Source organism: Argiope bruennichi, chromosome 7, assembly GCF_947563725.1.
Source record: "Argiope bruennichi chromosome 7, qqArgBrue1.1, whole genome shotgun sequence".
Lineage (NCBI taxonomy): Eukaryota > Metazoa > Arthropoda > Arachnida > Araneae > Araneidae > Argiope > Argiope bruennichi.
Genome location: NC_079157.1, coordinates 21234255 through 21261597, shown reverse-complemented (window position 1 = coordinate 21261597; position 27343 = coordinate 21234255). Strand labels below are relative to the sequence as shown.

The following is a 27343-nucleotide window of genomic DNA, read 5'->3' as shown; positions in this document are numbered from 1 at the left end:
TTGTATTATAATTAAGTTTTTTATAGCTAATAAGACACTGTGATGTTATTTTTAATATTGAATACGAATAGAAAATATTTATTCTTTTGCAATTCTTAACTGTCTGTATACGCTTTTTGAAATCGTCTGAATTATTAACTTGAAAATCTTCTGCAATGGAATTCCTTGCACTTTTCGTAATTATTTTTCTGATCTGACGGTTTCCTTAATTCGTTATGTCGATAATTGTTAAAGAACGATTATCTAGTGAATGAGATGGCAGGATATATTTTGAACCTGAAGAATGAATGGTGAGTGGAATATATTTTTTTATGAGTTGATGAAGTTGAGAAAAGGATGCTTGTTTTAATTTTGTATGGGGAATGGTTTGATTGCTTCTAGCTTATTTCTTTTCTTTTTATTAAGTACCTACTGTCTCTATTATCCAAACAGTCTTTATGTTTAATGTGCTAGCGAAACTACTAGGATGCGGCTACTGCTGCTAGCGAAGCCGTAGAATACTTAAAGAATTCTGCCCGGTGCCGCCTTCGGATGCCGAAGGCATCGCATGCTCTAAATTTTTTGTCAACACAACAGACCAGGGCAGCCAGTTTGCAAAAGTTCTTTATTTCAAAATTGTAAAGACAAGCAGCGATAGTGACTCAAGATAAAAAAAAATCTTCTTAATTAAAACAAGCTTAGTTAAAAAAAATAGCCCGTTTTATAAATGTGAATTTTTTTAAATACATCTAAAAATTTATTCGATTTTAGTATAACCAATAATATTAAATTTAAAATGAAATTAAGTTAATACTTTTTATTTAAAGCTGACATAGACAATGTCTTTTATTTACTGCATGTAGGACAAAAAGCAATCAAAGAAGACTCAAGGGAATTTGCAATCTACTCCTCTGCAAAAGTCTCCTCAAAGTCCAAATGTGACAGAATCCAATGTAAGTAATACAATCGATTGCTAAGAATTGCTTATTATTCAAATACAACTGACCGATTATCAGAAAATCGTATTCCATTTGTAAGCAACTACGGCAAGAAAACAATCGAATATTGTACAAAAGTTTCAAAGACTTGATTACTCTATATGGTTTCAAAAAGTGGTTTTGTTTGCATACTCATTAAAAGATCATAATTTTAATGCAGAAAGTTGTAACCATAACTGTTTTCAGAATTGTCTATTTGGTCTGCCGTCGTCATTGGAGACTTAGCATCCTTAGTGTAGCAAGGGGAACAGTGAAACGATTTTTCCATACAAGACTTGCATCGATGTTTGATTGAAAATTCGAATTTACAATAAACCGAATAGAAAAAAGATCTGGAAAGTACAGAAATCAAATAATGACCAAATTATATAGAAAATCCATTAGCATTTTGAACATGTTTTTATTAATTTGCTTTCTGCTCTGTTTGTCAATTCATCATACTTTTTTAATCGATTGTAAATTATCTTCCCCATGATCAAAAAACTTCAAACTTCAAACATTATTTAGAAGTAGATGACACTGCAATATTAACCCTTTGCACTCGGTTGTTCAAGATGGTGTATTATTTTGAAGTTTTATTTATTCAATTTTAATATGTAAAAACCCCTACAGAATGGTAAAAAGATGAATTCCTTTTTCATGGAAACTCAACTTAAAACAATTATATGCATTTTTTGGTGCAATACACAAATCCATATATTAAGCGAAAAATTAATTCATGCATAATTTTCCAAGTGCACAGGTTTAGATCGCTATCTCATCGGTCTATCTAAGCTAAATTTTGGGATCGATTAAAAACTTTCATTACCGGCAAACTGTACCCTACCACGCCGTTAGCTCATCGAAAAATAATTTAAATTATGTTGCAAAATTTCAAACACACAAGACAAAAGCAGAAAATCATTATTTAAATAAAACGATATTTTTTCAGAATTCACACAAAAAAATTTTTCAACAGAAAAATCAAGACTGTGTTAACAATCTGAAGGAGCTAGAAAATAATTTAGCCCGTTTTATAAACGTGGTAAATTTTTTAAATACATAATTATTTGTTAATTTATTCGATTTTAATATAGCCAATAATATTAAATTTGAAAGGAAAATAAGATAATACTTTTTATTATATAAAGCTGACACAGACAATATATTTTATTTACTGCATATAGGTCAAAAAGGAATCAAAGAAGACTCAAGAGAATTTGCAATCTACTCCTCCGCAAAGGTCCCCTCAAAGTCCAAATGTGACAGAATCAATTGTAAGTAATACAATCTATAACTTGGAAATGCTTATTATTCAAATACAACTACTCGATTATCAGAAAATCATATTCCATTTGTAAGCAACTACTGGAAGAAAACAATCGAAAAGTTTCAAAGACTTGATTGCTCTATAGGGCTTCAAAAACTTGTTTGGTTTGCATACTTTAAAATTGCTCTGTATGGCTTCAAAAACCACAATGTTCCTCCACATAGGTCTACTCAAAGCCCATGAAACATAAGGCAATGTAAGTCTACACAATCTGTAATTCTGAATTACTCTTTAGTCTAAACAATTATACCAATTATGTAAAAATTATATTCCCATTGTAAACAACCATGGTAATATACTAATAGAATGTTATACAAAAGGTTTCAAAGTCTTGTTTTCATTCTTTATAATTACCCAATATAATTATGGACAACCTGCACGCAACTGATCCTAACTGTTAGAGTGAGGAACTGTTAATTTTTTGATTTTCATTTCTTTTGGATAACTGGTATATTTAGTACATTTTTTTTCCTAACAATGAATGATCCGTTGGGAATTTTTGAGAATTATTTAAAAGGTATTGAGACTCTACCTGAATTTCATTTCATTCAGTCGTTTCTCCGCTAATAAGATTCAAAGATGTGGGTTCATAATGTGAAATAATTCACTCATTGTTAATCTGACTCCCTTTTATTCTCTCTCCCCTCTACAATTCTATTTACATGCTATATATATAGTTAGTTGCTTGCTTTGTATAGTTGCCATATACAAAACCGTACATTGGTTTCGCGCGCAATTACTTCTGACTTTTGAGTTCTGAAAGCAAGTTATAGCTCTAGTATGATTAAAGTTAAAACTAGTTTTTAGTCAAAGGCGCTCGTAACAAAAGGTATTGAAATGTACTACCACATGGACTCGGTCCATAGGAGCAATATAAATTCACATTGGGTATTATTACATATTCAAACAAAGTTTAAATTTTTTTTGTGTTATCTTTAGTTATAAGTAAGCGTAATACAAATAAATTATTTTATATTCGTGTAAATTATGTTCTGTATTATTTTCAGTGTTCTTACATTCTCACACATGAAACATAGAGAAAATATTGTAATCATCAAAAATTTGAACACGAGAATTCGACGAATCTCCCCATTTCAGAACTCAGCGAGTTTGTAAAACCCATTTTAGAAATTTTCTTTAAGTTTGTGAACACGAAAAATCAAAATCGTTTTAAATAAGACGGGTAAAATTTGAAACATGAACTTTCGATCAAATTTTGAACGAAATCCATTCAGAGGAATCGCTTTCTGTTATCAGTATATAACTAAATTTGATGACTACAGAAAGATCTATATTGATAAAATTTGGTTTACAGGATTCACATTCTGAATTATATGGCTATCGAATTTTGAAACCATATATGTCAATGTGTTGAGTTTGTCGGTCTGTACATTCGCTTTCACGCAAAAATAAATCGTAAATGCACTAACTTGCCTCTGAATTATGCCTATAAAGAGTTATTAACAAATAAAAATTTTTAGGTTTATACCATGATAATCTGATATGTAAATACTAAAACATCAAAAATTTGTTGATTTGCCTTTTAAGGGGTCCGACTACGTTAAAAACACTGGTTTTCGACTACATTGGCGAATTCTTCCTTTATTATTATTTCTTGTAGCTCAGGCTTTCCTCTTTCCAAAATAGTTTTTTCTAGGAAAAGGAAGGTCTGATCTATCACACAGGATAATTTTAAACAATTTTTTAGCTAAAATATTTCTTTAACTTCAATTTTCTTAAACTTTAATTTTTATAAAAAATTTCCACCGTTAACATGATATCTCAAAAACTAATAGAGGTATTTACATAAAAATTTCAGCGTGTGTTTTAAATACTATGGGCAATGAAATGAACCAAAAGTTTTATTGTTGTTGAAATACTTTTTTATTTATAGGTGTTTTTAGAAAAATTAAGTGGTAAATTTATGGAAAAAATGTATATATACGTACATTTTTACCCATAATTTCTTTGCATCGCAAAATGTTTCTTAGATTTTGGTTCATTTCATTCATCATTATATTCTATAACTTGTGTACAAAGAAAAATAGGATAGCTGCATTACAATTTTGTGTAGTGTTAGCCGTTTAGGTTAAATTTCATTAAAATTTACTACAAATTTTCCTATTTCTCAAAATATATTATATTTCCAAATAATTTTTTTTGTATATATAGTGTTTATAATTGACAATACATCTAAAAACCATAAATAGTTTTTAAAAAATCCAATTTTTCAAAAATATTGCTTCGAACGTAGTCGGCTACGTTATGAAATAAGGAGTGGTAAATATACTTATCAGAGATCGTTCATGGAAAACAACGTACGTGGTATGCGTACTTACCACTAAGTGTTAAGGGTAAAAATATCGTCGAATGTTCATTGGTAATCATACTTTTCACTCTATTGTAGTCAATTTACATAGCTTTTCTAATTAGAAAACACGTCGAAATCAAATTCAATACTATCTTACAATAAAGTTTGAAGCTCATGTTCCATTTATTAGACTGGTTGGGCAAACTGCTACAATGCATGAAAATATAACTGTTGCAATATATTGCTTCTTCTTTCTAATCCCTTGATCGGAATCAGATCAGGTCCATGAGACCATTCGCCTTCAAACCATCAAGGACATTATTGGGGCTATGAAGCAGATTCTCCCGGGAAAAGCCAATACAGCGAAGCAAATGCTCAGCAGTGGCCTCGCTTGAATTGCACTTTGTGCAGATGGGGAAGATCTTGTTCCCACCGGAGAACCGAAGAGTCTTGAGGTGGCCAGATTTAAATCTAGACAGAGCCGTCTGGTCTTGTCTAGCACCGCCAAAGCTCAGAGCACCACCAGGGCCAGAGCCAAGGTACCAAGTTTCCAAGTGAGTTGTTTCCAAGTAGTTTCCAAGATGAGTTGACAAGGGCCTTACTTCTGGAATACATTTCCTGGAAAGTTAAGGGCTCAGCAGAATTCAGAGTCAGGGATGAACCCTTCTTAGCCAGACTATCGGCAATGTCATTATATTTAAGGTTTACATGAGATGGTATCCATTGAAAATGTATAGCGCAGGACTTGGGTATCAATTTTAATTTTTCAAAAACACGGATGCCTCTCTGGTCTACAATATTCCTCCAGTTTTCTAAGTACTGTATGACGCTACGACTATCAACTAGAAGCCAAATCTCACCGATTAATTGGTGATCTAAAGAAAAGCCCAGAGCCATGTCAATGGCTATCAATTCTGAGCCAAAGACGGAACTAAAGTCAGGGTTGCGCTGACTAAGGAAAGTCTCTTCATTGCCGGATTTAATTACAACCCCGCTACCAGTGTGACCATTTTCATCTTTACTACCGTCAGTATAAATCAGTATAGCTTCAGATGGGATATTATTGATTACTTCAAGAGCAGCTTGTCTTAGAAATTCAGAATGTTGAGAAGATTTATTAGTGTAAGTCAATAGTTCTGTATGGAAGTACACACCAGATAATTTGTCAAGAGGGGAAGCAATAGGCTTTAGAGAGTTAGATGTTTTGCAACCCATTGTTTCTTCTAACTTTTCAGCATGTCCAAGAGGACTATACCTCTTCAACCTCTGAGTGTTCTTCCAACCACACAGGAAATTAGCGGTTCGATGTTGAGAACGGTAGCTATAAAGTTTGCTAAAGTACTTTATAAGATTAGGAATACATCTATCCTTCAATGGCTGTAAGTCAGCTTCGTAGAGTACGATGTTGGATGGCGTGCTTCTGCGGAGCCCAGTGATAATACGAGCTGCGCTGAGCTGAACTCGCTCTGGTTTCTGCAAATTGGTATTCGAGGCAACATGATATATTTGAAAGCAATATATTGCATTTTTATTAATAACATTTTAGCCACGTTTCTGCTTCAGAAATAAACTAAAATGCCGTAAATTACAGTATTCAAATAATCAATTTATCAAAATTGAAGTCAAATTATGCATAAAATCTTTAACAGAATCAAAAGTTTTTGTTCATTTTTAAAAAATGAATGTTGAATTGAAATAAATTCAATAACAAATAATGGCAATCAAATATAAATATATTTTAGACATAAGGAACACAATACAGTGGAATTCATGTCTGAAAACTTTTTCAGGAGTTAAAATTTAATGACAAACGCAGGAACGTAATGTCGCTACGAAAATCCTTACATCTTGAATGGGCAGTGGTAAGCGTATTTACCACTTTTGAATCGAAACGATTGAAAACATTGTCTTAATGCATGTGAAATACATTTAATTATAGGCTTAATGTATTTCAAAGCTATTAAGGAAGCTCAATCAAATTTTACGCATATGATGATACTATTATTTGAGCCCTCATAAAAATATTTTACAGATGGTAAGAATATATACCAGAAAACTATAAAGGGTTAAACCTGCGAAATTCGGTAAATGATCTTCTGAATACAACAGTACTTCCGTACCAAACTTTGATTTCAATCATTTGGGGAAGAAAAGGCATCCAAAACAGATTCATGCGATAAATTCACTAAAATTGCTAGATTCACGCCAAAGAACTATATGATTAAATATTTTTCTCCAAAGCCATATCAATCACTTTCAGCTTTACCGAAGGTCCCAGATTTTTGTTTGCAAAGAAGATGCTTTCAATGCCATTGTTTCGAATAACACTGTATTGACTTCAAGAAAAAGGAAATAAATCCAAGGAATTTTTCCATGTTTTTAAGCAAATGATTTGGTTTAGTTTGGTTTTTTGGTACAAGGACCAGATTTGGTCATTCTGTGCCAAACATTTGTTAGAAAATTTTCGTGTTAAAAATTATGGTATTCTAATAAATAAATAAATCTGATGTAAAATTTGAATATCTTTTAAAAATGCTCAAGGCCATATTATTAGATAATCCCTGCTTAGCCTCTTCTCCACTATAGCTAAGAGCAATCTAATATGATAGATGATTTGGTACAATTTCATATTATCTGTAATGCTCAAGCGTGTAATGTGAGAATCAATGTATTAACAAAATTGCTCACTTTATGAAAACATAAGTTATAAAATTCAAAATGATTCAAACTAATTTATTATTCTTAATATAGCAAGAAGAGGAATCAAATGTAAAGGGAACGGATATCGTTCTTTTGCAAGAAGGTGAACCCAGGAAACTGTACCAAGGTCAAATTGAAATAGATGTAAGTAGAATATTTCAGAACCTAAATTTTTTTTCTCCATATTTTACTCCATCAAAAAAGGATAGCAGAATTCTAAGACAACTTTTGTTTTTCGGACAATTGATCAAAATAAATAAATGTTTTAGTATTTACTGGTTGGTTGTTAAATTCGTCTAAAATCAACTTTACATGATACGTCGATCAAAAGCTTGATCCAATATTTTGTGGCAAATGTAAGTATGTGATATGATGAATGTTTGAACCGAGTTAACTTGATTGAATGTTTGAACCGAGTTAACTTGATTGAATGTTTGAACCGAGTTAACTTGATTGAATGTTTGAACCGAGTTAACTTGATTGAATGTTTGAACCGAGTTAACTTGATTGAATGTTTGATCAGAGTTAACTTGATTGAATGTTTGATCCGAGTTAACTTGATTGAATGTTTGATCCGAGTTAACTTGATTGAATGTTTGATCAGAGTTAACTTGATTGAATGTTTGATCAGAGTTAACTTGATTGAATGTTTGATCAGAGTTAACTTGATTGAATGTTTGATCAGAGTTAACTTGATTGAATGTTTGATCAGAGTTAACTTGATTGAATGTTTGATCAGAGTTAACTTGATTGAATGTTTGATCAGAGTTAACTTGATTGAATGTTTGATCAGAGTTAACTTGATTGAATGTTTGAACCGAGTTAACTTGATTGAATGTTTGAACCGAGTTAACTTGATTGAATGTTTGAACCGAGTTAACTTGATTGAATGTTTGAACCGAGTTAACTTGATTGAATGTTTGAACCGAGTTAACTTGATTGAATGTTTGAACCGAGTTAACTTGATTGAATGTTTGAACCGAGTTAACTTGATTGAATGTTTGAACCGAGTTAACTTGATTGAATGTTTGAACCGAGTTAACTTGATTGAATGTTTGAACCGAGTTAACTTGATTGAATGTTTGATCAGAGTTAACTTGATTGAATGTTTGATCAGAGTTAACTTGATTGAATGTTTGAACCGAGTTAACTTGATTGAATGTTTGAACCGAGTTAACTTGATTGAATGTTTGAACCGAGTTAACTTGATTGAATGTTTGAACCGAGTTAACTTGATTGAATGTTTGAACCGAGTTAACTTGATTGAATGTTTGAACCGAGTTAACTTGATTGAATGTTTGAACCGAGTTAACTTGATTGAATGTTTGAACCGAGTTAACTTGATTGAATGTTTGAACCGAGTTAACTTGATTGAATGTTTGAACCGAGTTAACTTGATTGAATGTTTGAACCGAGTTAACTTGATTGAATGTTTGAACCGAGTTAACTTGATTGAATGTTTGAACCGAGTTAACTTGATTGAATGTTTGACTGAAGAACATAGCAATAACGATGCTATTGCCTTGTAGTTAGTCGAATTTAGTTTTAAAAAATTATGATTTGATCAAATATGGTAGCATGATACGAGTCATATAGTCGCACGCCACACAAAAAATGATTTGATGCCATTGTTCCAGATTTTGATTCTTGTGTAAAAATGAACAACCATTCTATCATCTTTCAAATGAGTTTTCTTTGCTTTTTACTGCCGTCATAGTATTATGTAGATCAACTTAACTTATACGAATATTATACTATCCAGTAATGCAGTAAGGATATGGTGCTATAGGGTAATTGAGCTTATACTATAGTAATATTCAGTATTAAAAAAATGTGCATTTCTTTTTCATATACGATAGCTAAAAGTTGAAAATTGGTAATATTTGATCAAATCATTTATTTTCTTTAGTTTTCTGAATTTCTCGTGTCTCAAATGTCTTGCAATTTCTTTTTTTTTAATCTATGAATGGTAAAACTTAGTCATCGAAATTATTTTAAAGTTATTATTTAATATTTTAAGATCAACGTTAAGATAACGCCAATTCAATTGAATTCAGTATTAGGGATAATCCTTATTTAGAGCAACAGTTTATACAACTGTTTTAAATAATTCCGCATTCACATGTGAATTTCAATAAGAAACTCATCGATAAAGAGCTGAATCTCAGGATTCTTCATTCTCAAGTCTACAGGAGATATACATATTTATTTTATAAGAACGTACAAAATTTGAGCAATTATATACATTTTGAATAGAATATCCATACTAAAAATAAATGCGAAAGAATATTTTCATCAAGAAATATTGAGAAATTCTGTAGGTCCATGTCCTGAGCTCCAAACACGGATGACATTGTTGAAAGGTACAAAATTTAGATTTATACCAAGAAAAGATAAACGATCGCTTGAGTGTATCACAATAAGTAAATCTTATAAAAAGCTGCTTGTGTTTAAAGAGATTTAAATAAAATTTCATTCACTCTTTGAAGGCCATGATTTAAAAAAAAAAATCTTACACAGAATTTTGTGTTAAGAAATTGAAATGAATGCTATATTATTTAATATAAATTATAACTAAAAATGAGAAAAACATATTATTCAGAAACATATTATAATTAAAATATTATTTAAATCATGTCTGCATTATATTTAAATCATGCCTGCATAGTATTTAGATCATGCCTGCATAGTATTTAGATCATGCCTGCATAGTATTTAGATCATGCCTGCATAGTATTTAGATCATGCCTGTCTGAATAGTATTTAGATCATGCCTGTCTGAATAGTATTTAGATCATGCCTGTCTGAATAGTATTTAGATCATGCCTGTCTGAATAGTATTTAGATCATGCCTGTCTGAATAGTATTTAGATCATGCCTGTCTGAATAGTATTTAGATCATGCCTGTCTGAATAGTATTTAGATCATGCCTGTCTGAATAGTATTTAGATCATGCCTGTCTTACCATTCCGAGCATAATTTAATATCATTTTAGATAACAATTCTTACATCGTCATGCTTGACATACCAAATCTAAAGAACACAAGACCTTTTTGCAACCAGTAATAAAAGTTATAACTCTTCGTAAGTTAAAAAAAATTAAATATTTTATTATATTCAAAAAAATGCATTGCAAAGTATGACGCATATACGATCCTATCCCATATTGAACATTAAAAACCGATATAAAATATCATATCATATATTATAAAATATCATAAATTTTGCTCAGTCATAATAAATTTTAAGAAACGTATATGGTGACAAAATTCAAAGCACCCCATAATTCTCTATTTTTAATCATAACCAAGTCAAAACTTACAATTGCGTTTTGGAGTGTATATTTTCTTTTTATTTAGATATTGACCTGGTTCGTAGTATTATCAACTTAGTGAAAAACTGAAATAAAATATTAAACTGTAGGACTGTAAGTAACATCAACTCTTCGAGGTGCATTGAAATAGACACAAGTAGATTAAAAACAGCGTAATAAGAAAGGAACATCCGATTGAAATAAAATATAATAATCACAATAATACAGATGTGATCAGCTCCTGTTGCAATACTTGCGGCAACATGGCCTGGCATTGTATTGATTAGACGTCGGATTTGCCCTAAGACAGATAGGCTCCCAAACTATGAATAGCATTTTAGGAATGGTATCGCACATGCACAATCCTTTTCTTCCTTTATCTTTTGTTTAAAAAATGGTCTTTATGAATAAGTCACATTTGTCTTGTTTCTGAACCTTTATTTCCGGGAGCTGGCATTACCCTTAATATATGGACCTGAACTTATTCAATAAAAATTATTACTACATCATAACAAGTATGTAAAGGAAAAGTAAAGCTTTAATTAATGCAAATTAACAGCAAAGGAGTTTAAAACAATATTATTTGTTATTTCTACTCTTAGACACCATTTTTGGTTTGCTTAATTTTTCGAGTAACGAAAGTTTTTCTTCTCTTGGATAACAATCATCTGAATACCTAAGTAATAGACGAGGAAATCCTACATTGTTTTTTAATAGTAATGGGGTGTCCAGCTATACCAAATGAAGAAAAAAAAATGGGAAGAGAAAATCAATTGAGAGTCTGGCAATTTGGAAAGAAAAACCGATCGTGAAGCTTCTAAGTTGGTGCGGAAAATGTGAAGAATTGATTTAATTCATAAATATTAGAGATATAAGCAAAGAATGTTCTCATTATGAGGCTTTTGAATCGTAAGTAGGCCGCGGTGGCCTGGTGGTAAGGTCTCGGCTTGTGAGCCGTAGGGTTTCAGGTTCGAGACCCGATTCTACCAAAGAACCGTCGTGTAAGGGGATCTGTTGCACGTTAAATCCGTCATGCCAAACGTCCTCCCGCTGGTGTGGTGTGGTGTGGTGTGGAGTGGAGTGGGGAGGGGCTGACAGCTCGGGTGTCGTCCTCGTCATCTGACCGCGGTTCAAAATGACGAGGTCCATCCCAAAATAGCCCTAGTGTTGCTTTACAACGGGCGTTAATATAACTAAACTAAACTTGAATCGTAAGTAAGCTGAATAGATAATGTATGATTTCATCATGGAAACATTATACTTCTAACATTGGACAAATGATTAGTGGAGTTTAAAAACTTGCTTACCGGAACTGATGAAGTTCGTGTACACTATTTGGGTTAGTGAACGAAAGCGAGCAGGCGAAGGAGCCCCCTAGTGTGTGTGTGTAATGATATTTTGAACTCTAATTTCAATTTTAATTATTCTAAAGTTTATCGTAATTCAACCCATGTCAAAGTCATTCTAAAATGTTTTCTTATTTCCTGATCCCTTTCCGCTTTTAATAATTCAACTGAAGCTTTGCAAAAATGTTTGCATCGGCGATTCCCACGTGCCGAGTGAAAGGATAGAGAATCGCTGATATAAACAGATTCTTCTAAAGGATCCCTCTGTTTTCCTTGTCAATGTCGACACGTGTGAGAAGTTCCTGTGAGAATCGATACATGTCAAAAATCCATATCGCGATCTCATGTTATATAAGATAGGGATAATTTGTTTCTCTCTTATTACCTCGCTTCTTGTCTCATCTGTTGCTGTGAACGGATGTGCCTTGTCCGCGTCTCCTCTTGTAAATAAATTATACCTTTCCTGGATGGATTAAAGATAATAAAACGAACTTAAAAATGTAAAGTGTTTTCTCTATCATCGAACCTGCGTTCTGTTTTTAAAAATTATGTTTACATTATATATATATATATATATATATATATATATATATATATATATATATATATATATATATATATATATATATATATATATATATATATATATATATATATATGTTGTGATATTTTTCCACTTTTTATTTCAGGGAGAAGAACACGATATTCTTAGTTTCATCTTGCACAGTCTTTGGGCAATGATATGCCTCATTGCCGCAATACACATTGTCATTATGGTAACGACAGACGGCTTGCTCAGCATTGATTTCGGTGAAACTAGGTGGACAATTGGGATTATCTTATGCATAGTGTTTTTAATGACAGTTGCAAGTACCTTGCTTGCCATGGTGAGTGCAAATTATATATTTCAAAGTATATGAAATTTTAACTCGGGGTCCCCCCCCCCTTTTTCTGTTGACCTCGGAATTACTGGTGCAGATGGAGATTCTGTCAACCATTAACTTTGATAGAAATGCTGTGAAGCAGTAGGAACAGTCTACTCGAAACTTTCTCGCATATTTTTCTCCTTGTTCCCACATAAAAATTGAAGATCTTGAACATGATAATAATTACAAACTATTTTTTTGACCCACCATTAACCTTTAACTGGGAAGGGGAAATTTTAGGACTTAATTAGGGAGGTGAGGTCTACGAGACCGCGTTTTCTTTACGCTCAAATGAGACTTTCTAATGAAAGTATAAATATGAAAATCAGCCAATATATTCTGCAGATATTTTTCTTGACATATAAATATGTTTTAGAAATTTTTCAAAATATGTTGTCATTCAAAAAAGCAATTACGTTTGAATATACATTTTCTTCTCAAATTGCATGTTACAATAAATAATATTCTTGAAAAAACATATTACTTTTTAAATTTATTTTTCCATCTTTCAAAGTTATATAGAAAACAATATAATGGACAATTCCACAATTATATTAAAAGTTTAAAAAAAATGACAATGGCTAAAGTTGTCCCTATTTTTTATCGACATTTCTATGCAGAAATTTGAGTATTCGTTGTAAGGTTTTCGAAAACATTTCAAGCATTCAGGTTAAGTACTAGTGTAAAATTCAGCTTGTAAATTATCTAGATATTTCTTTTGGTATATTTATATATATTATAAATTTTTCGAAATACATTATCACTAGAAATATTAATTATATTTGAACATACGTATCAGAATTAATCGAAAGCGAACTTTCATCGAAAAAATCTCCTGTTAAATTATCCTAATTACTATAAATCATTTTCTGCTTCATTTAAAGGTCTCTAGAGCTCTGCTTCATAACGAGGATCTCGTGATATTATAGTGCCATTCATAACTTAAATGTTTGAATATTTAATTTAAATTGCACATGCCCTGTGGAATAATGTAATTTCATTTTCAGATCCCTCATTTAAACTGTTTAAATAATCAGGGGATTCTTTCCCCCCCCCCCCCGAGTTTAAAATAATGAAAGAAAATCAACTTTTAAATATTGGATCAACCAATGGAACTAATCTAAGTTTCATTTTAGAAATGAAGCCATTTTTTTAAAAAAAAAATATGCAAAAAATAATATTAAATCTTCAGGAATATTTTGAATTTCAAAAGATATTGCATATCAATTGAACTGAAGTCTCTAAAAAGAACAAATGATTAAATGTCTTAAAAAATAACTTTTGTGTGTGCAATTAATGCATATTCGCAAGTTATCGCGGATAAACAAATTCCCTCTTCGGTTTTTTATGGGTTAAAATCTTAAAATGCTTCCAAAAATTCATTTATTTTTCAATTTAATTAAAATTCTAGTACAAATTTCTTCAAAGTGGTTACAAGAGCCACATTTCCATTCGTCGAAGCATGTATGTACCAAGTTTGGTACATTTTGATCAAATGGTTTGGCCTTTTATGTGCCAACATGCATACACATTCATCTTTATTAGTAATGGAGATAAAAATAAATAGTCTGATTTTCAAAATTAAAATTTTATTATTTTTTAAATTGATTTTTTTCCGCTTTTTTAATTTCCGTGTTAAAATGAAAACTTGTGCTGATGCTTTGCATGAAGCATTTCTGATTAGTTAAGACATGATTTTCATTTGCAACTCTAATTGTGTGACGTGGTGTAAACGGCGGGCCGCGATGGCCTGGTGGTAAGATCTCCATTTCGGAACCGGAATGTTTCAGGTTCGAGAATCTATCCCACTGAAGAACCATTGTGTAAGTGGGTATGGTGTACGTTGAATCCTTCGGGTCCAAACGTCCTGCCTCTGGTGTGGTGTGGAACTTTGGAGAGGGGATAACAGCTCGGGTATCGTCCTCGTCATCTGACAACGATTCCAAATTACTAGGTTCGTCCAAATATAGCCCTAGATTTGCTTTGAAACGGGATGTTAATATATAATATAAGGAAACGGGATGTTAATATACAATATAAGGAAACGGGATGTTAATATACAATAGAAGGAAACGGGATGTTAATATACAATAGAAGGAAACGGGATGTTAATATACAATAGAAGGAAACGGGATGTTAATATACAATAGAAGGAAACGGGATGTTAATATACAATAGAAGGAAACGGGATGTTAATATACAATAGAAGGAAACGGGATGTTAATATACAATAGAAGGAAACGGGATGTTAATATACAATAGAAGGAAACGGGATGTTAATATACAATAGAAGGAAACGGGATGTTAATATACAATAGAAGGAAACGGGATGTTAATATACAATAGAAGGAAACGGGATGTTAATATACAATAGAAGGAAACGGGATGTTAATATACAATAGAAGGAAACGGGATGTTAATATACAATAGAAGGAAACGGGATGTTAATATACAATAGAAGGGAACGGGATGTTAATATACAATAGAAGGGAACGGGATGTTAATATACAATAGAAGGGAACGGATGTTAATATACAATAGAAGGGAACGGGATGTTAATATACAATAGAAGGGAACGGGATGTTAATATACAATAGAAGGGAACGGGATGTTAATATACAATAGAAGGGAACGCGATGTTAATATACAATAGAAGGGAACGCGATGTTAATATACAATAGAAGGGAACGCGATGTTAATATACAATAGAAGGGAACGCGATGTTAATATACAATAGAAGGGAACGCGATGTTAATATACAATAGAAGGGAACGCGATGTTAATATACAATAGAAGGGAACGGGATGTTAATATACAATAGAAGGGAACGGGATGTTACTATACAATAGAAGGGAACGGGATGTTAATATATAATATAAGGAAACTAAACCAAATTATGATGTAATTAAACCTAATTAAGGAAACATTAAATTTCATGAACGCGAACTTCAGATAATCTTAATATATTATTAATATTTGAATTAATGTTTCGTAAATGGCATTAAAATATTAAAGAAGGAAAATAAATATGCGAGTATTTTTATTGCTTGATAGTATTTCAGTTAAGCAGGGTGCTCTATAATCGACTGACAAACTCAAAGGTTTGTTAGCAGACATCATGGGAAAAACATGGTGCCACCAAACCACGTTAAGAGAAGGAAAATCGTGAAAAACGCACATATATTTCGATATTATGCTTAAAGGGCAAAAGGAACATTAAGGATAACATAAACAGTTTGATTAATTATTACAAATATGGTTCGAAGTGACGATAGCTGGCGTCCTTACACGTCTTACAGTGCTGCTTCAAGATGCCAAATTTCCTTTTGATGATTGCAGCAGCGACGACATCAAAGCGCCATGAGATTTTTCGTTGTGTCAGTAAGAACCTTATAAATGAGTGATTTATGATGTTAGAGGGGAAAAAGTTAAGTGGAATTCAATTCCGGTGAATATGGAGGTTAAACAATATGCCCCGCGCATCTAATTTCTATCTTTTAGTATAGATACTTTCGATCCTACAGTTGATCGGAGTTGGGTGCAAACCTGAGAAAAAGAGCAGGGGAATGGGATCATCCTAGCATATCAAGTATTTCCAAATCACAACAGCCTTCTAAGGGTTGATAGTAATTCATAATTACTATCAATTAGCCTTCCAATTATTGATGATAATCCAAAAAATTTCACATGCATTGGCTCTATTAGCTAAATGTAAATAGCTAAGATTTAACTAAGAGCAGTTAGTCACACTTCTTACGGTGAGTTTGCCATAATCTCCAATAGCCCGCCGCAATCAGAAGCGTTAGCTGGTTTTTGTCATTGTTGTTTTTATCCCTTTCGAGACGGGAGGCCTCTACTAGACGCACACATGAGATGGAGCGAGCGTGAAAGGAATCATCCCACAGGACAGGGGTTTTGCATCGTTAAGCATAACTTTCAAAACAAAATTACAAAAAATAAAGTGTGTCCTAACGTTTTTTTCATTTTTAACATTTTTCTACCTTTTTAGATTATTAAAGATTAATTTTAGATCTTTACTAAATGATATTAGTTCATTCCTAATTGAAGACATTCTTCCAGCCCAAATTGCCTTTTCTTGTCATTATAAACCGAAACCAAGGCTTTCCGTAATAAAAAGAGAAGTACGCAAAATGTATCCGAAAGCTAAGCAAAATAAACAGAACTGGCGATAAAATCCAAAAAGACTATTTACGGTTATACAGCAATAGCAAAAAAAAAAAAAAAAGATTCGATGAGAGATCAGAAACGCGAAAGATTATATCAAGTGAAAAGTTACCCAACCCAGCTTTGTTTATTTACATTACTCCCTCCCCCACAACAGCTGATGAGTAAAATACCAAAGACTGAATAGGAGAAAACTGAAGGTCAGGATACTAAAACTACATTTATTTCAAAAGTAATGGACACAGAGAACGTTTAAAAATTGTTCCAGTTTAGAATGCATATATGCATCACCGTCCCATGAGTTCAATTCCTAGAAATGTAGGGTTGGTACGCTGCTCGGCTGTGAGAGACCTTTGCTCATGATGCATATGACACCCCTGTCACAGAAGGGTTATATATGCGTCCTCTTATCTATATTGTTTTCATTGCTTTCTATCTCTTAATCGCTTTTGATAGGTCGAGCCAATGTCAAGAGAAGTAGAAAGAAAATGCCGCTTTTTTAATATAAATAATTACTGCCTGTGCCATGTGCAATGTCTGCAAATTCTTATTTTATGTTCTATAAAATCGTCTGGGAGATTGGGCTGATCAGATGGCCTTCCGGTTGCCTTGGTGATTCTGTACCAGGGTAGTCTTCTGTGCCTTACACCCAACTCAGATAGACTGATGGATAGTGGGAGTGTATGCATTGGCCCTGATATAGGCAGTGCGATATAGTTTACCACAGTTAGATGGGGTAACATAAACTGTTTGGGTGATTCACAACTGCTAAACCCACACAGCATTTATACTATTGATGCCCCATCAGAAGTTGAGAACAAAGAAATGTTATAAAAATAAATCTGTCGTATTGGCCTGGCATATCTACTTGCGTATGTAACATTGCATTATCACTACACCGTCACTGACACTTTTTGCAACATTTCTGGGAGAATAATTTGCAGAAGAACAAGATTCGCTTCAGGTGTTTGAGCAACAAGTACGATCTTAGAGATAGTTACAGACGATTTCTTATCACACGCTGACATCACCTCTGTGGAAATTTCCACGAACACTGGCATGAGGATCATCAACCACCCACATGTGTGCATTATGTTTGTTCACAAACCATTCTGGACTCGGAACCTGCATGCGTTTTTTCGTGATTTTCCCTCTCCTCCATCAATACCATGTTGCATTGCTGTTTTCCTTCATCTAGTTGCCTGAACAACCCTCTGAGTATTTCTGACATTTAATAGCATACCTTGCATATCAAAACGTTACAAAAAAAATTGAATTTTGTTTTGTTCTTTTTCAGATAAAATTGCCTGACTTTCTAGAGTATATCTTTAGATGTGCAAGCGTAATCAACTTCTTCGTTATTGTTGCTTTCACGGCCAATATTCTTTTTAGAATCAACTTGTATCTTATCACCTCTGACGAAGCATGTGTGAAGATAGCGTGCTGGATATGCACCATATGGGTGACATCAGTTACAAGCATGGCACTCACTTTTTTATTAATGAGAGATACGTTCAATTTAAAGGTAAAAAAAAAGTTTTTAAGTTTTTTTAGCCATAAATTTAGTGTTAAGGGGAAATCGGTGCACGGTGGAAAGTCCAATAAACTTAAAAACAAATACCGATATTTTATTCGTCACGATAACACGAATAACAAAATACAGCCGAAACAGACAATATGGTGTATAGCATATAAGCCAGTTAACAGCCCTGCTACCCGAGCAATTGATTTGGTATCATGGTCATGTCTTGCGAACCACAAGGTCCCAGGTTCTATCCTCGCACATCGCCTACAGCCAGAACAAAAAGAATTCTTGCCGTAAACGACAGTACACAAGCAGCAAATTCCCTTTGAACAATCGCAACACAGCAAAGCGAAGGGATCGAATTATTAGAAGAAAAGCTAGAACTCGAGTCCGAAAGTAGATATCAGAGATTCTCGAATATTCGGGATTCATCGTTTTTGTCACTAAGTTTGCGTCCAAAGCCAGATTTCGTTATCGTGATATCCTGTAACCATTAAAATAACCACTTACTAAGTAATCTCATTACCATGCCATTCCCCTGTTCAATTATGCCCGGAATTTAATAGCCTTGAGTTCAAGAAATCCGTGATATTTCGGCATTTAAAATTTGCAAAATTGTCCTCTTTGCCTTTAAACTAACTGCTTCGGGAAGTAATATTACAAATACGTAACAACACATATACAATATGAACAAAAGTATACAGGGACTTTCTGGCTTTTAATATTAAATTTAGAAAAAAACTCGTAATAAAATTGATCAGAAACATTATGAAAATCTTATTTATAAATAAATATTGAAGAATTTTAAAGTATTGAAAGGTATAAAAATAAAGCTTAAAATTCCTTTGTCTCAGAAATAAATTTAATGTAAAAAAAATCCAAAGATAAATTTTAAAATAATAATGTTTGGACTTTAAAATCTGGCTAATAGATACTTTATGAAAATGGAAAATTGTTTAGATGCTTAGAGGATCGTATTTATTTTTTAGACAAAGCATAAAAAGACAATAAAATGTGTTCGGATTTTTTGGAAGAAAAATATCACACTAGCTAAATTATTCAATTGTGCAATGATAATTAAATTTTGAAAATATTAGTAATGATTTGTCATAAAAAAAACACGTAAGTGCACAAACTTTGAAAGCTCTTTGAAGCAGGAAGCGAGTGAAATCAATTTCAAAACTCTTAACATAGCACAAGTCAAGTAAAATAAAAGAATGCAGTAAGCATTTCAGCTGAATATTTTAGATCTATACTTTGTAGTGTTTGATATGAAAAATTCAAATGAATATTTTGTTTTTCCACATTTTGAATCTACACTTTGCAGGAAATGACCGGAAAATGCTTCTTTTTCTCTTATTTCAGATGCAAGTACTTGAGTTTTACGAATTCATTACCAAATATGCGCTCTCGTTCTACTTCTTCATAAATCTACTGAAATTTGTCGCTCGTAGTTACGATAACATCTATTTCGGTATCAAATACGAAGAAACATTTTGGAAATTTGTGAATGGATTGTGCTACATCGTAATAACAGTTGTATGTATCTGTTGTGCCTTGGTGAGTATTGGCTATTATCTCACAAAGTACGTTTAAACCATTTACATGTCATTTTTCACTTTCTACTATAAGTAGTTTACAAAGAATTGTAAAAAAAATTCGAACTCGGATTTTGAAAAATCTTCATGTTTCAGATTTCCCCAAGAGAGAAAAATTAGGTTTTGAAATTTTGGCAGTTATTCAATCCATGAACACGATAACACAAGCTTTTTGCTTGATGATTTAAACTTGGTGTGTAGTCTTCACATAAAACTAGTAAATTTTTGTCAATTTCTGAATGCAATTGATTTATCTGTTCGGTCCAAGTGGACGCAATAGGTACAGAACAAAATGCTATTATGGTTATTAAACAGTTTGATGGACATGTTAAGGAAATTTTATTAAATGCCAAAATATTTACAGTAGAATAATCAAATATATATATATATGTGTGTGTGTGTGTATACAGAATTTACGAACATATAAGAATTAATAACAAAATGAATCTAGGAGTTTTACAAGGATTTTCAACTTCTAAAAATTAAAGAAAAATATTTGGAATAATATACAGAAACATAAAATGTATGAAAAAACGCATGCATTCTGTGTTCATTTGTTATCATGACATAGCAAGTAAGGATGCAGTTATAAAAATCAAATGAAAAGTAATTTGGTTAATGGTAACAAAGAAAAACTCTTCTTAGTTGATATTTATGAATGCAAATGTATGTGAAAAAACTGAGGTGCTTCCCCCCCCCCCCTAGTCTTCGCGAGTAAGACATTTGATGTTGAGAGCTAGGGAAGCAAGACAATATGCATCGTCACTGATAAATTTAACTATCCCATGGACTTTTTGCCTGGAGAGGAAGTTGCTAGCGAATCTTTCCAGCCATTCTTCATGGCTTGGTGATGCATTTTTCATATACCAAGAGATTGTCAGGATGCATTCCGAAGCATAATGAAATGCCGTGCCGATCCTGATACAACTGCACTGATCATTCTCCGACATATTGAACATTTTGAGGTCGTATGGTGAGAAGAAAATAATATCCTCTCTGATCCAGTTAGTGGAATAAAGGTTAACTGAGGACAGGGTATTAAATACTTTTCTGCCTGCATCGGCATTGCTCTAATATCTTTGCCATTTCTCTGTCGTTTTTTTCCGAAGGATATGTCTTTTATATGTGGTTTAGGAAGCTTTGTTTGATATAAAATTGCCCATTTCGTGTTGCGTCCTTCGCCAGTTGAACCCGATAGGTACAAGACACAAAGCTATATGGGTGTAATTTGATGCTTAAAGTTATTCTAGATCTCCTCATATGTCTAAGAATCAGGCCCATTTGTTCCTTTCTCCTTTCCTATCGAAACATCTTTTTTTTAAAATCGACTTACCTTGCCTTCATTCACAGTCAAAAGAAACATTCCAGACATTTCAACTGAGAACTTCGCAAACCGCTTTACTTGCTTACAAGAGTCCGTTTTCACATTCAAAGTATTTTTTTTACTGCATCGTTGCGTTTCCTTAATTCTTACCACTTCTTTCTTAGCATGTCCAACATCTTTTATAATTTACATTAGATCTCCATGATAAAAACCTTCAATTCTTCCAATGCGCTTGATATTCGAAATACAGGGTGGTTATAGTTAAAGTTCCACTTTCAAATGATCATAAAGGAAAACTACTGTTTCAAATGTTATCAAACTTGGTAATAATTTAAAGGAGGTGATGGGAATTTCTTTTCCGCCAAAAAAATTCAAGTAACTCACCACCAGGGGTTAAATGGCACTGTATCAATATTGTTTAGCAAAATAGGACATGAAGATAGAGGTTTAAATCGTTTCTGAAACGTGTTGCAAAGCATGTTCAATATGGCGTCCGTCATTCTCTGAAGGCAAGTTAAATCGCATTACTGCATTCTCAACAGTAGCTCTCAGAATATCAGGAGGAATGTTACACAGATACCGGTTAATCGCATCTTTCAGTTCCGCCAAATTTTTTAGATTATCTGCTTAAACAGTGCTTCTGAGATAACACACATTGAACATGCTTTGTAACACGTTTCAGAAACGATTTAAACCAGTATCTTCTTATCCTATTAAGCTAAACAACATTGATAGAGCAGAAAAGAAATTCCCGTGACCTTCTTTAAATTATTACCAAGTTGCCATTTGGTACAGCAGTTTTCCTTTTATGAGCATTTGAAAGTGGAACTTTAATTATAACCACCCTGTATTTTGTATGTCTGATGGAATTATCTCCGCATCTTTATCCATCACCTCTAATCTCTTTGCAGCAAATTTGCTGAATTTCATAAATAACTTTGCATCGGATTTTTATTCATCCTGGAAACGTAAAAGTGGTGGCTTATGGTCTCAAAAGCTCAAGCTGTGCAGAAATACATTCAAGTACAGTGCAGATTCAAGCAAAGATTTGTCATAAAACCACACTTAGTCACAAAAATACATACCAAATTTGATATATTTGTCATTGCATTTATGAGTTATCACATTTGCATGTTTCTGAAAGTATAGACTGATTGATGGTCAACCCCTTGTTTGATTTTGCTCAATATTTGGTAGGCGTTTATACTAAAGATTTAAACATGGACACCAAATTTTATTTATCTAGCTTCCTTCGTTTTGTAGTTTATTGAGCTAACATATATTCGAATGGCTGGACAGATAGACTTTCTCTGAACGGATTTGGCTCAAATTTTGACAGAAATCTGCTAATTTGGTTTTAAGCCTAATTTCAACCGTCTAAGTATTTCTGAGTTATCTTTGCCACAGACAGACAGACATTTTCCAAAGTAAACATTCATCAAAATCCCGAGTTAAAATTTTTTGACGATTATTATACTACCTTTATACTTCGAAATTACAAGAAATTAATAAAAAGGACAAGCAAACCTTCAGCAGACCAAATACAATTCCTGCTAAGAAGATATCATGTTCTAAAAGTTATTCTTTAGAACATGATATGGAAGTCATATAAACTGCTTGCCAAATTAAGATTACTGAATAACCCTATTACTGAATTTGTGATCTCTACTCAAATAATACACATTACACATCTCCTGCAAGATGTTCAGATAAAATATGCTACATATATATCAAGAATTTCCTAACCAGATCTTGATGGTAAATATCCGTTTATTTTTGTTGAAGATGTGGTGTATTGTATTTTTTTTATTTGTAAAAAGTTTCTATAGAGCATGCAATTAATCACCTTGTCAGCCATCTTTCATAACTGCATAACTCTGTGAATACTTTGTACGCTTTACTAATACACTCTTATCTCGCATATATACTGTAGATTGTTCGGTTTTCTGCATCTTTTATATTGTCTCTTCACTTGTGACCAATTACGTAATTGAACATAGTATTGTTACAAATCTGTAATTTTGCTACCCGGCATGAATAGTGTCATCGTGGGACAAACCGTTAAAACCGTTGTAAGATCTGTCCTGTGCGTGCTGAGCTTGGCGACCATTTGGCAACTTGGCGACGAATTTTATGAGTTTGGCGACTAAATGGATAATACTGGAAAGTTCGAGAGCTTTCACGATCCATCCATTAAGAACCGAGATGCGCCCTGATTGGTCTGGAAGTTTCTAGCCCCGCTTCCCGGAACTATAAAAGACAGGCACTCTGAAGCTGCAGGGAAATCATGTGTGAAAGTAGTCGGAATCGCTAACAAGTTAAAAGAACTAGAGGATTAGACAGCAAGCAAGCTGCTGAATTAGCGATTAAGTGCGCTGCGTTATTACAATTGATTAGCGGTATTTGTAGAAAAAAATTTTGTAACAGTATTGATTTCATCCATAGTATACTAAGACATATTCAAAGATTATTTTTATGAAATAAACGATTAAATTAAAATTAAATTAATTAATTAATTAAATTAAAATTAAAATATTTGCATGGCTCAACTGCTTGAAGTGCAAAGATTTTTTAGTTTACACCATCAAATCACCACACTAATTGAATATTGCATGTATTTTGAAAAGCAAAATTTTTTAGCAAAATTTTAATTTACTAAAAGTAAATGCAATAATAATCATTTGCACTAGTATGAAGAACAGGGTAATTTAGTGTGCAAATAAGTTGTAATTCGTTAATGGAATAGTAAAATTTGATAAAGTCTATTCGTGATCGACATTAATCTATTCGTCGAATTAAATCTAGACTAAACCTATTAAAGTCTATTCGTTGTTAACATTATCCACGAAAATTAATTTTCGTGGATAATGTTTTTACAAATGATAAAATAATACCAATTTCAATAACATCCAAATAAAAGGTCTTAAATATGCAGTTTAATCTTCCCCCCACCAAAAAAAACAACTATTTTTTTAATACCAATATTTATATAATATATAATATAATACTAATACCAATATAAAATAGACCAATATAAAGCATTGTAACCATTAAGACTGCGTTAAAATCCTTTGAAGAAATATCCATTTTTTTAACCTTCCAGAATTCAGTAAATCGAATGAAAATCGGCATGTAATTACAGCATGAAGTTTCATGCATATCTAAGTTTGGATTGTATCTCACCTATGTTTTGGATGTGATGTCTAAGTTGGATGGTGTCTGTTTGCATGAGAATTCAAAATTGAAACGTTCTTACCGAATGGCCATTTATTAATATGGTTTTAAAACAAAGATTGTACATAGGCATCAAATTTTGTATTTAGGAGGTCAAAAGTAAAAGATCTACAACTCACACTCGATTTTCTTCACAATATACAAAGGTGCAGCCCAAAATGAATTGTGCTTTCAGGCATATGAGAAAGTCCAAGAAGAAAAACTTCGCTTGCTGGAGGTTTCATAACCAAATGATACATTCTGTTAAATCTTATTTAATTTAACAAAGTTATTTGTCGAAAGGAAAAGATTCTTTATCATCAGGCTCTTTGCCTGATCGGAAAATCGACCGTTATGATAACCAAGGCGATTGGTAAATAAGATGAAAAACCCACTCACTGAAATATCTTATCGAACACGTGGCTCAACGATCATCAGACTTAAGAAATGGAAAATTTTGAAAGTAGGAATTTTCATTAAGGAACAATCTGAGACATATTTTTTTTATTACAACATAAAAAAACAACCAAGTTTTCTTTACGAACCGATATTATGAGAAAGAGATAAAATACTTTTTTCCTGTTGCCATAGGGGCCGCGGTGGCCTGGTGGTAAGGTCACAGCTTCGAAACAGAGGTCTTCAGGCTCGAGGCTTGCTTCCACCGAAGAACCACCGTGTAAGAAGGTCTGGTGTCCATTAAATTCGCCGGGGTCAAATTTCCTTCCGCTGATGTGGTGTGGAAGTTTGGAGAGGGGGTGCTAGCTCAGATGTCGTTCTCGTCATCTGGAGGCGGTTCAAAAGTACGAGGTTCGTCCCAAAATAGCTCTAGTGGTGCTTTAAAACGGGACGTTAATATAAATAAACTAAATATTCCCTGGTGGCATGCCTTTAACCTCCAAGTAACTATTCCGACCTCATGGCTTGAAGGAGATGAATGTACATATGTACATATGCAAATAGCCACCGATGATTTAATTTTTAAGATATAGTTTAAGCAACACAATGACTATTAAGGGACAGACCTAGTAATTTTGAACCCTGGTTAGATGACGAGGGCGCATCTGAGCGGGCACACCCTCTCTAAACTTCTACACCATACCAGGGGGAGGACGTTTGGTCCCGAAGGATTTAAGTTGCTCCAGACCCGATTTAACGACGGGTCTTCTGTGGAACCGTGTCTCGAACCAGAAACCCATTTCCGAAGCTGAGACCTTCATAAAAAATGCCATTATATTTCCTGATTCATAATTAGCCTAAAAATATGTGCATGCTCTTACAATGCATTGGAAGAAATCTACTTGTAAATTAAACTTTCAGATGCAGCTAATGAAATCCATTTCAGTACTTTCGATGAGAGATTTTCTAACAAGCATCGGTACATAATAGATCAGGTGTACTACTTGTACGATTTGATTGTTGTTTGATTACACAAATCGATATTTAGATCATGCTGAAAAGTGCAAATGTTTAAATCTAAAAAAAATTAGATGTCGAAAAGGTTATTGAATTATTTTTACAAAATTATTTTAAATTTTGTTTGATTATACATTATACCTTTATTTGTTCTTTTTATACGTTAATCTTGGTTAAATGTTAATTCTTTTTTCTTTACAGTTCTATCAATATATTGATTGGTGAAGATATTGAATCTGCTGCATAATCTGGAGAAAAATTTCAGACTAAATCGGATCACAAATTGGACTTTTGACAGATACCAGTGTTTTTAGTTGCCAATAGCTTTGATGGTTTTATAAGACTGCGATCATCATCACACTCGATTTGCTGATGATCGCTGCACTATTTTTAAATGTTTATATTGGATTTATAAAATCGTATTTTTAGAAAAGTATATCAATAAAGTTTTTCTCATACTAATTTGCTGAAAGTTAATAAAATCATTTTTATCACAAATTATACAATAATACTCGATTGGCAACTATATAAAATATAATTGTATACCTTTCTTAAATAAGGCGCCTTTTTACCATGTTTCCTACATAATTTTAAAATTAAGAATTTTTTTAGAAAGTCGCTAATTGCTGTATGAAAATTTGCTGTATTTGGTCTTGGAACATATTAAAAGGACACTAAAGCCAATCCTTGCAGTACCTTTGCAAATTCTTATAGAGAAAGGATTGATAAAGTGTCGTTTTCATCACCTTGTGTGGTCAAAGCAATCAACTCCCTAAATACTCACTATTTACTCCTAGAAAAGCGGGTTTTTACTTTAGCGATTTTCCGAATTTGATTTCAAATCCATTATTTCCATCATTTTTTTCAATCCTGCACTACAGACATTCATTTGAAATATCTTAAATATTTAAATTTCGGAATTTTATTTCATTGACTTGCCTGCTACTACAGATTATCTGTCTGTTAATGTTACTACATAGTATTATCAAATTTAATTTTGTGAATAATGAAACATTATGGTTGCAAGAAGTTTAAATGTATAAGATTCTTGTTGTGTACAGAAGACTACTCCGCCGCCGCTGAACAAAGCAGTATCGACAATATTTATTGTAGCCAGCTGCTGTATTTATCATAATTAATCTATAACTGCCAGACTCTTTGAACTGATATCCACTTCGAGGTGATTGGCTACCAGCCAGAAAG

General features: G+C 32.8%; 1 protein-coding gene across 1 annotated transcript in view; it reads left to right on the top strand.

Annotated features, from left to right (window-relative positions):
- LOC129976375 (uncharacterized) overlaps window positions 1-26550 on the top strand; it is a 30466-nt gene extending 3916 nt beyond the window's left edge. Inside the window, exons 2-8 of the mRNA XM_056089908.1 lie at window positions 843-932; window positions 2144-2233; window positions 7349-7441; window positions 12646-12843; window positions 18365-18592; window positions 19958-20152; window positions 26342-26550. Of these exons, the coding sequence (XP_055945883.1) occupies window positions 843-932; window positions 2144-2233; window positions 7349-7441; window positions 12646-12843; window positions 18365-18592; window positions 19958-20152; window positions 26342-26365 (918 nt within the window). The 3' untranslated portion in view covers window positions 26366-26550. The remainder of the gene's footprint in view (window positions 1-842; window positions 933-2143; window positions 2234-7348; window positions 7442-12645; window positions 12844-18364; window positions 18593-19957; window positions 20153-26341) is intronic.
- Window positions 26551-27343: the final 793 nt, after the last annotated feature.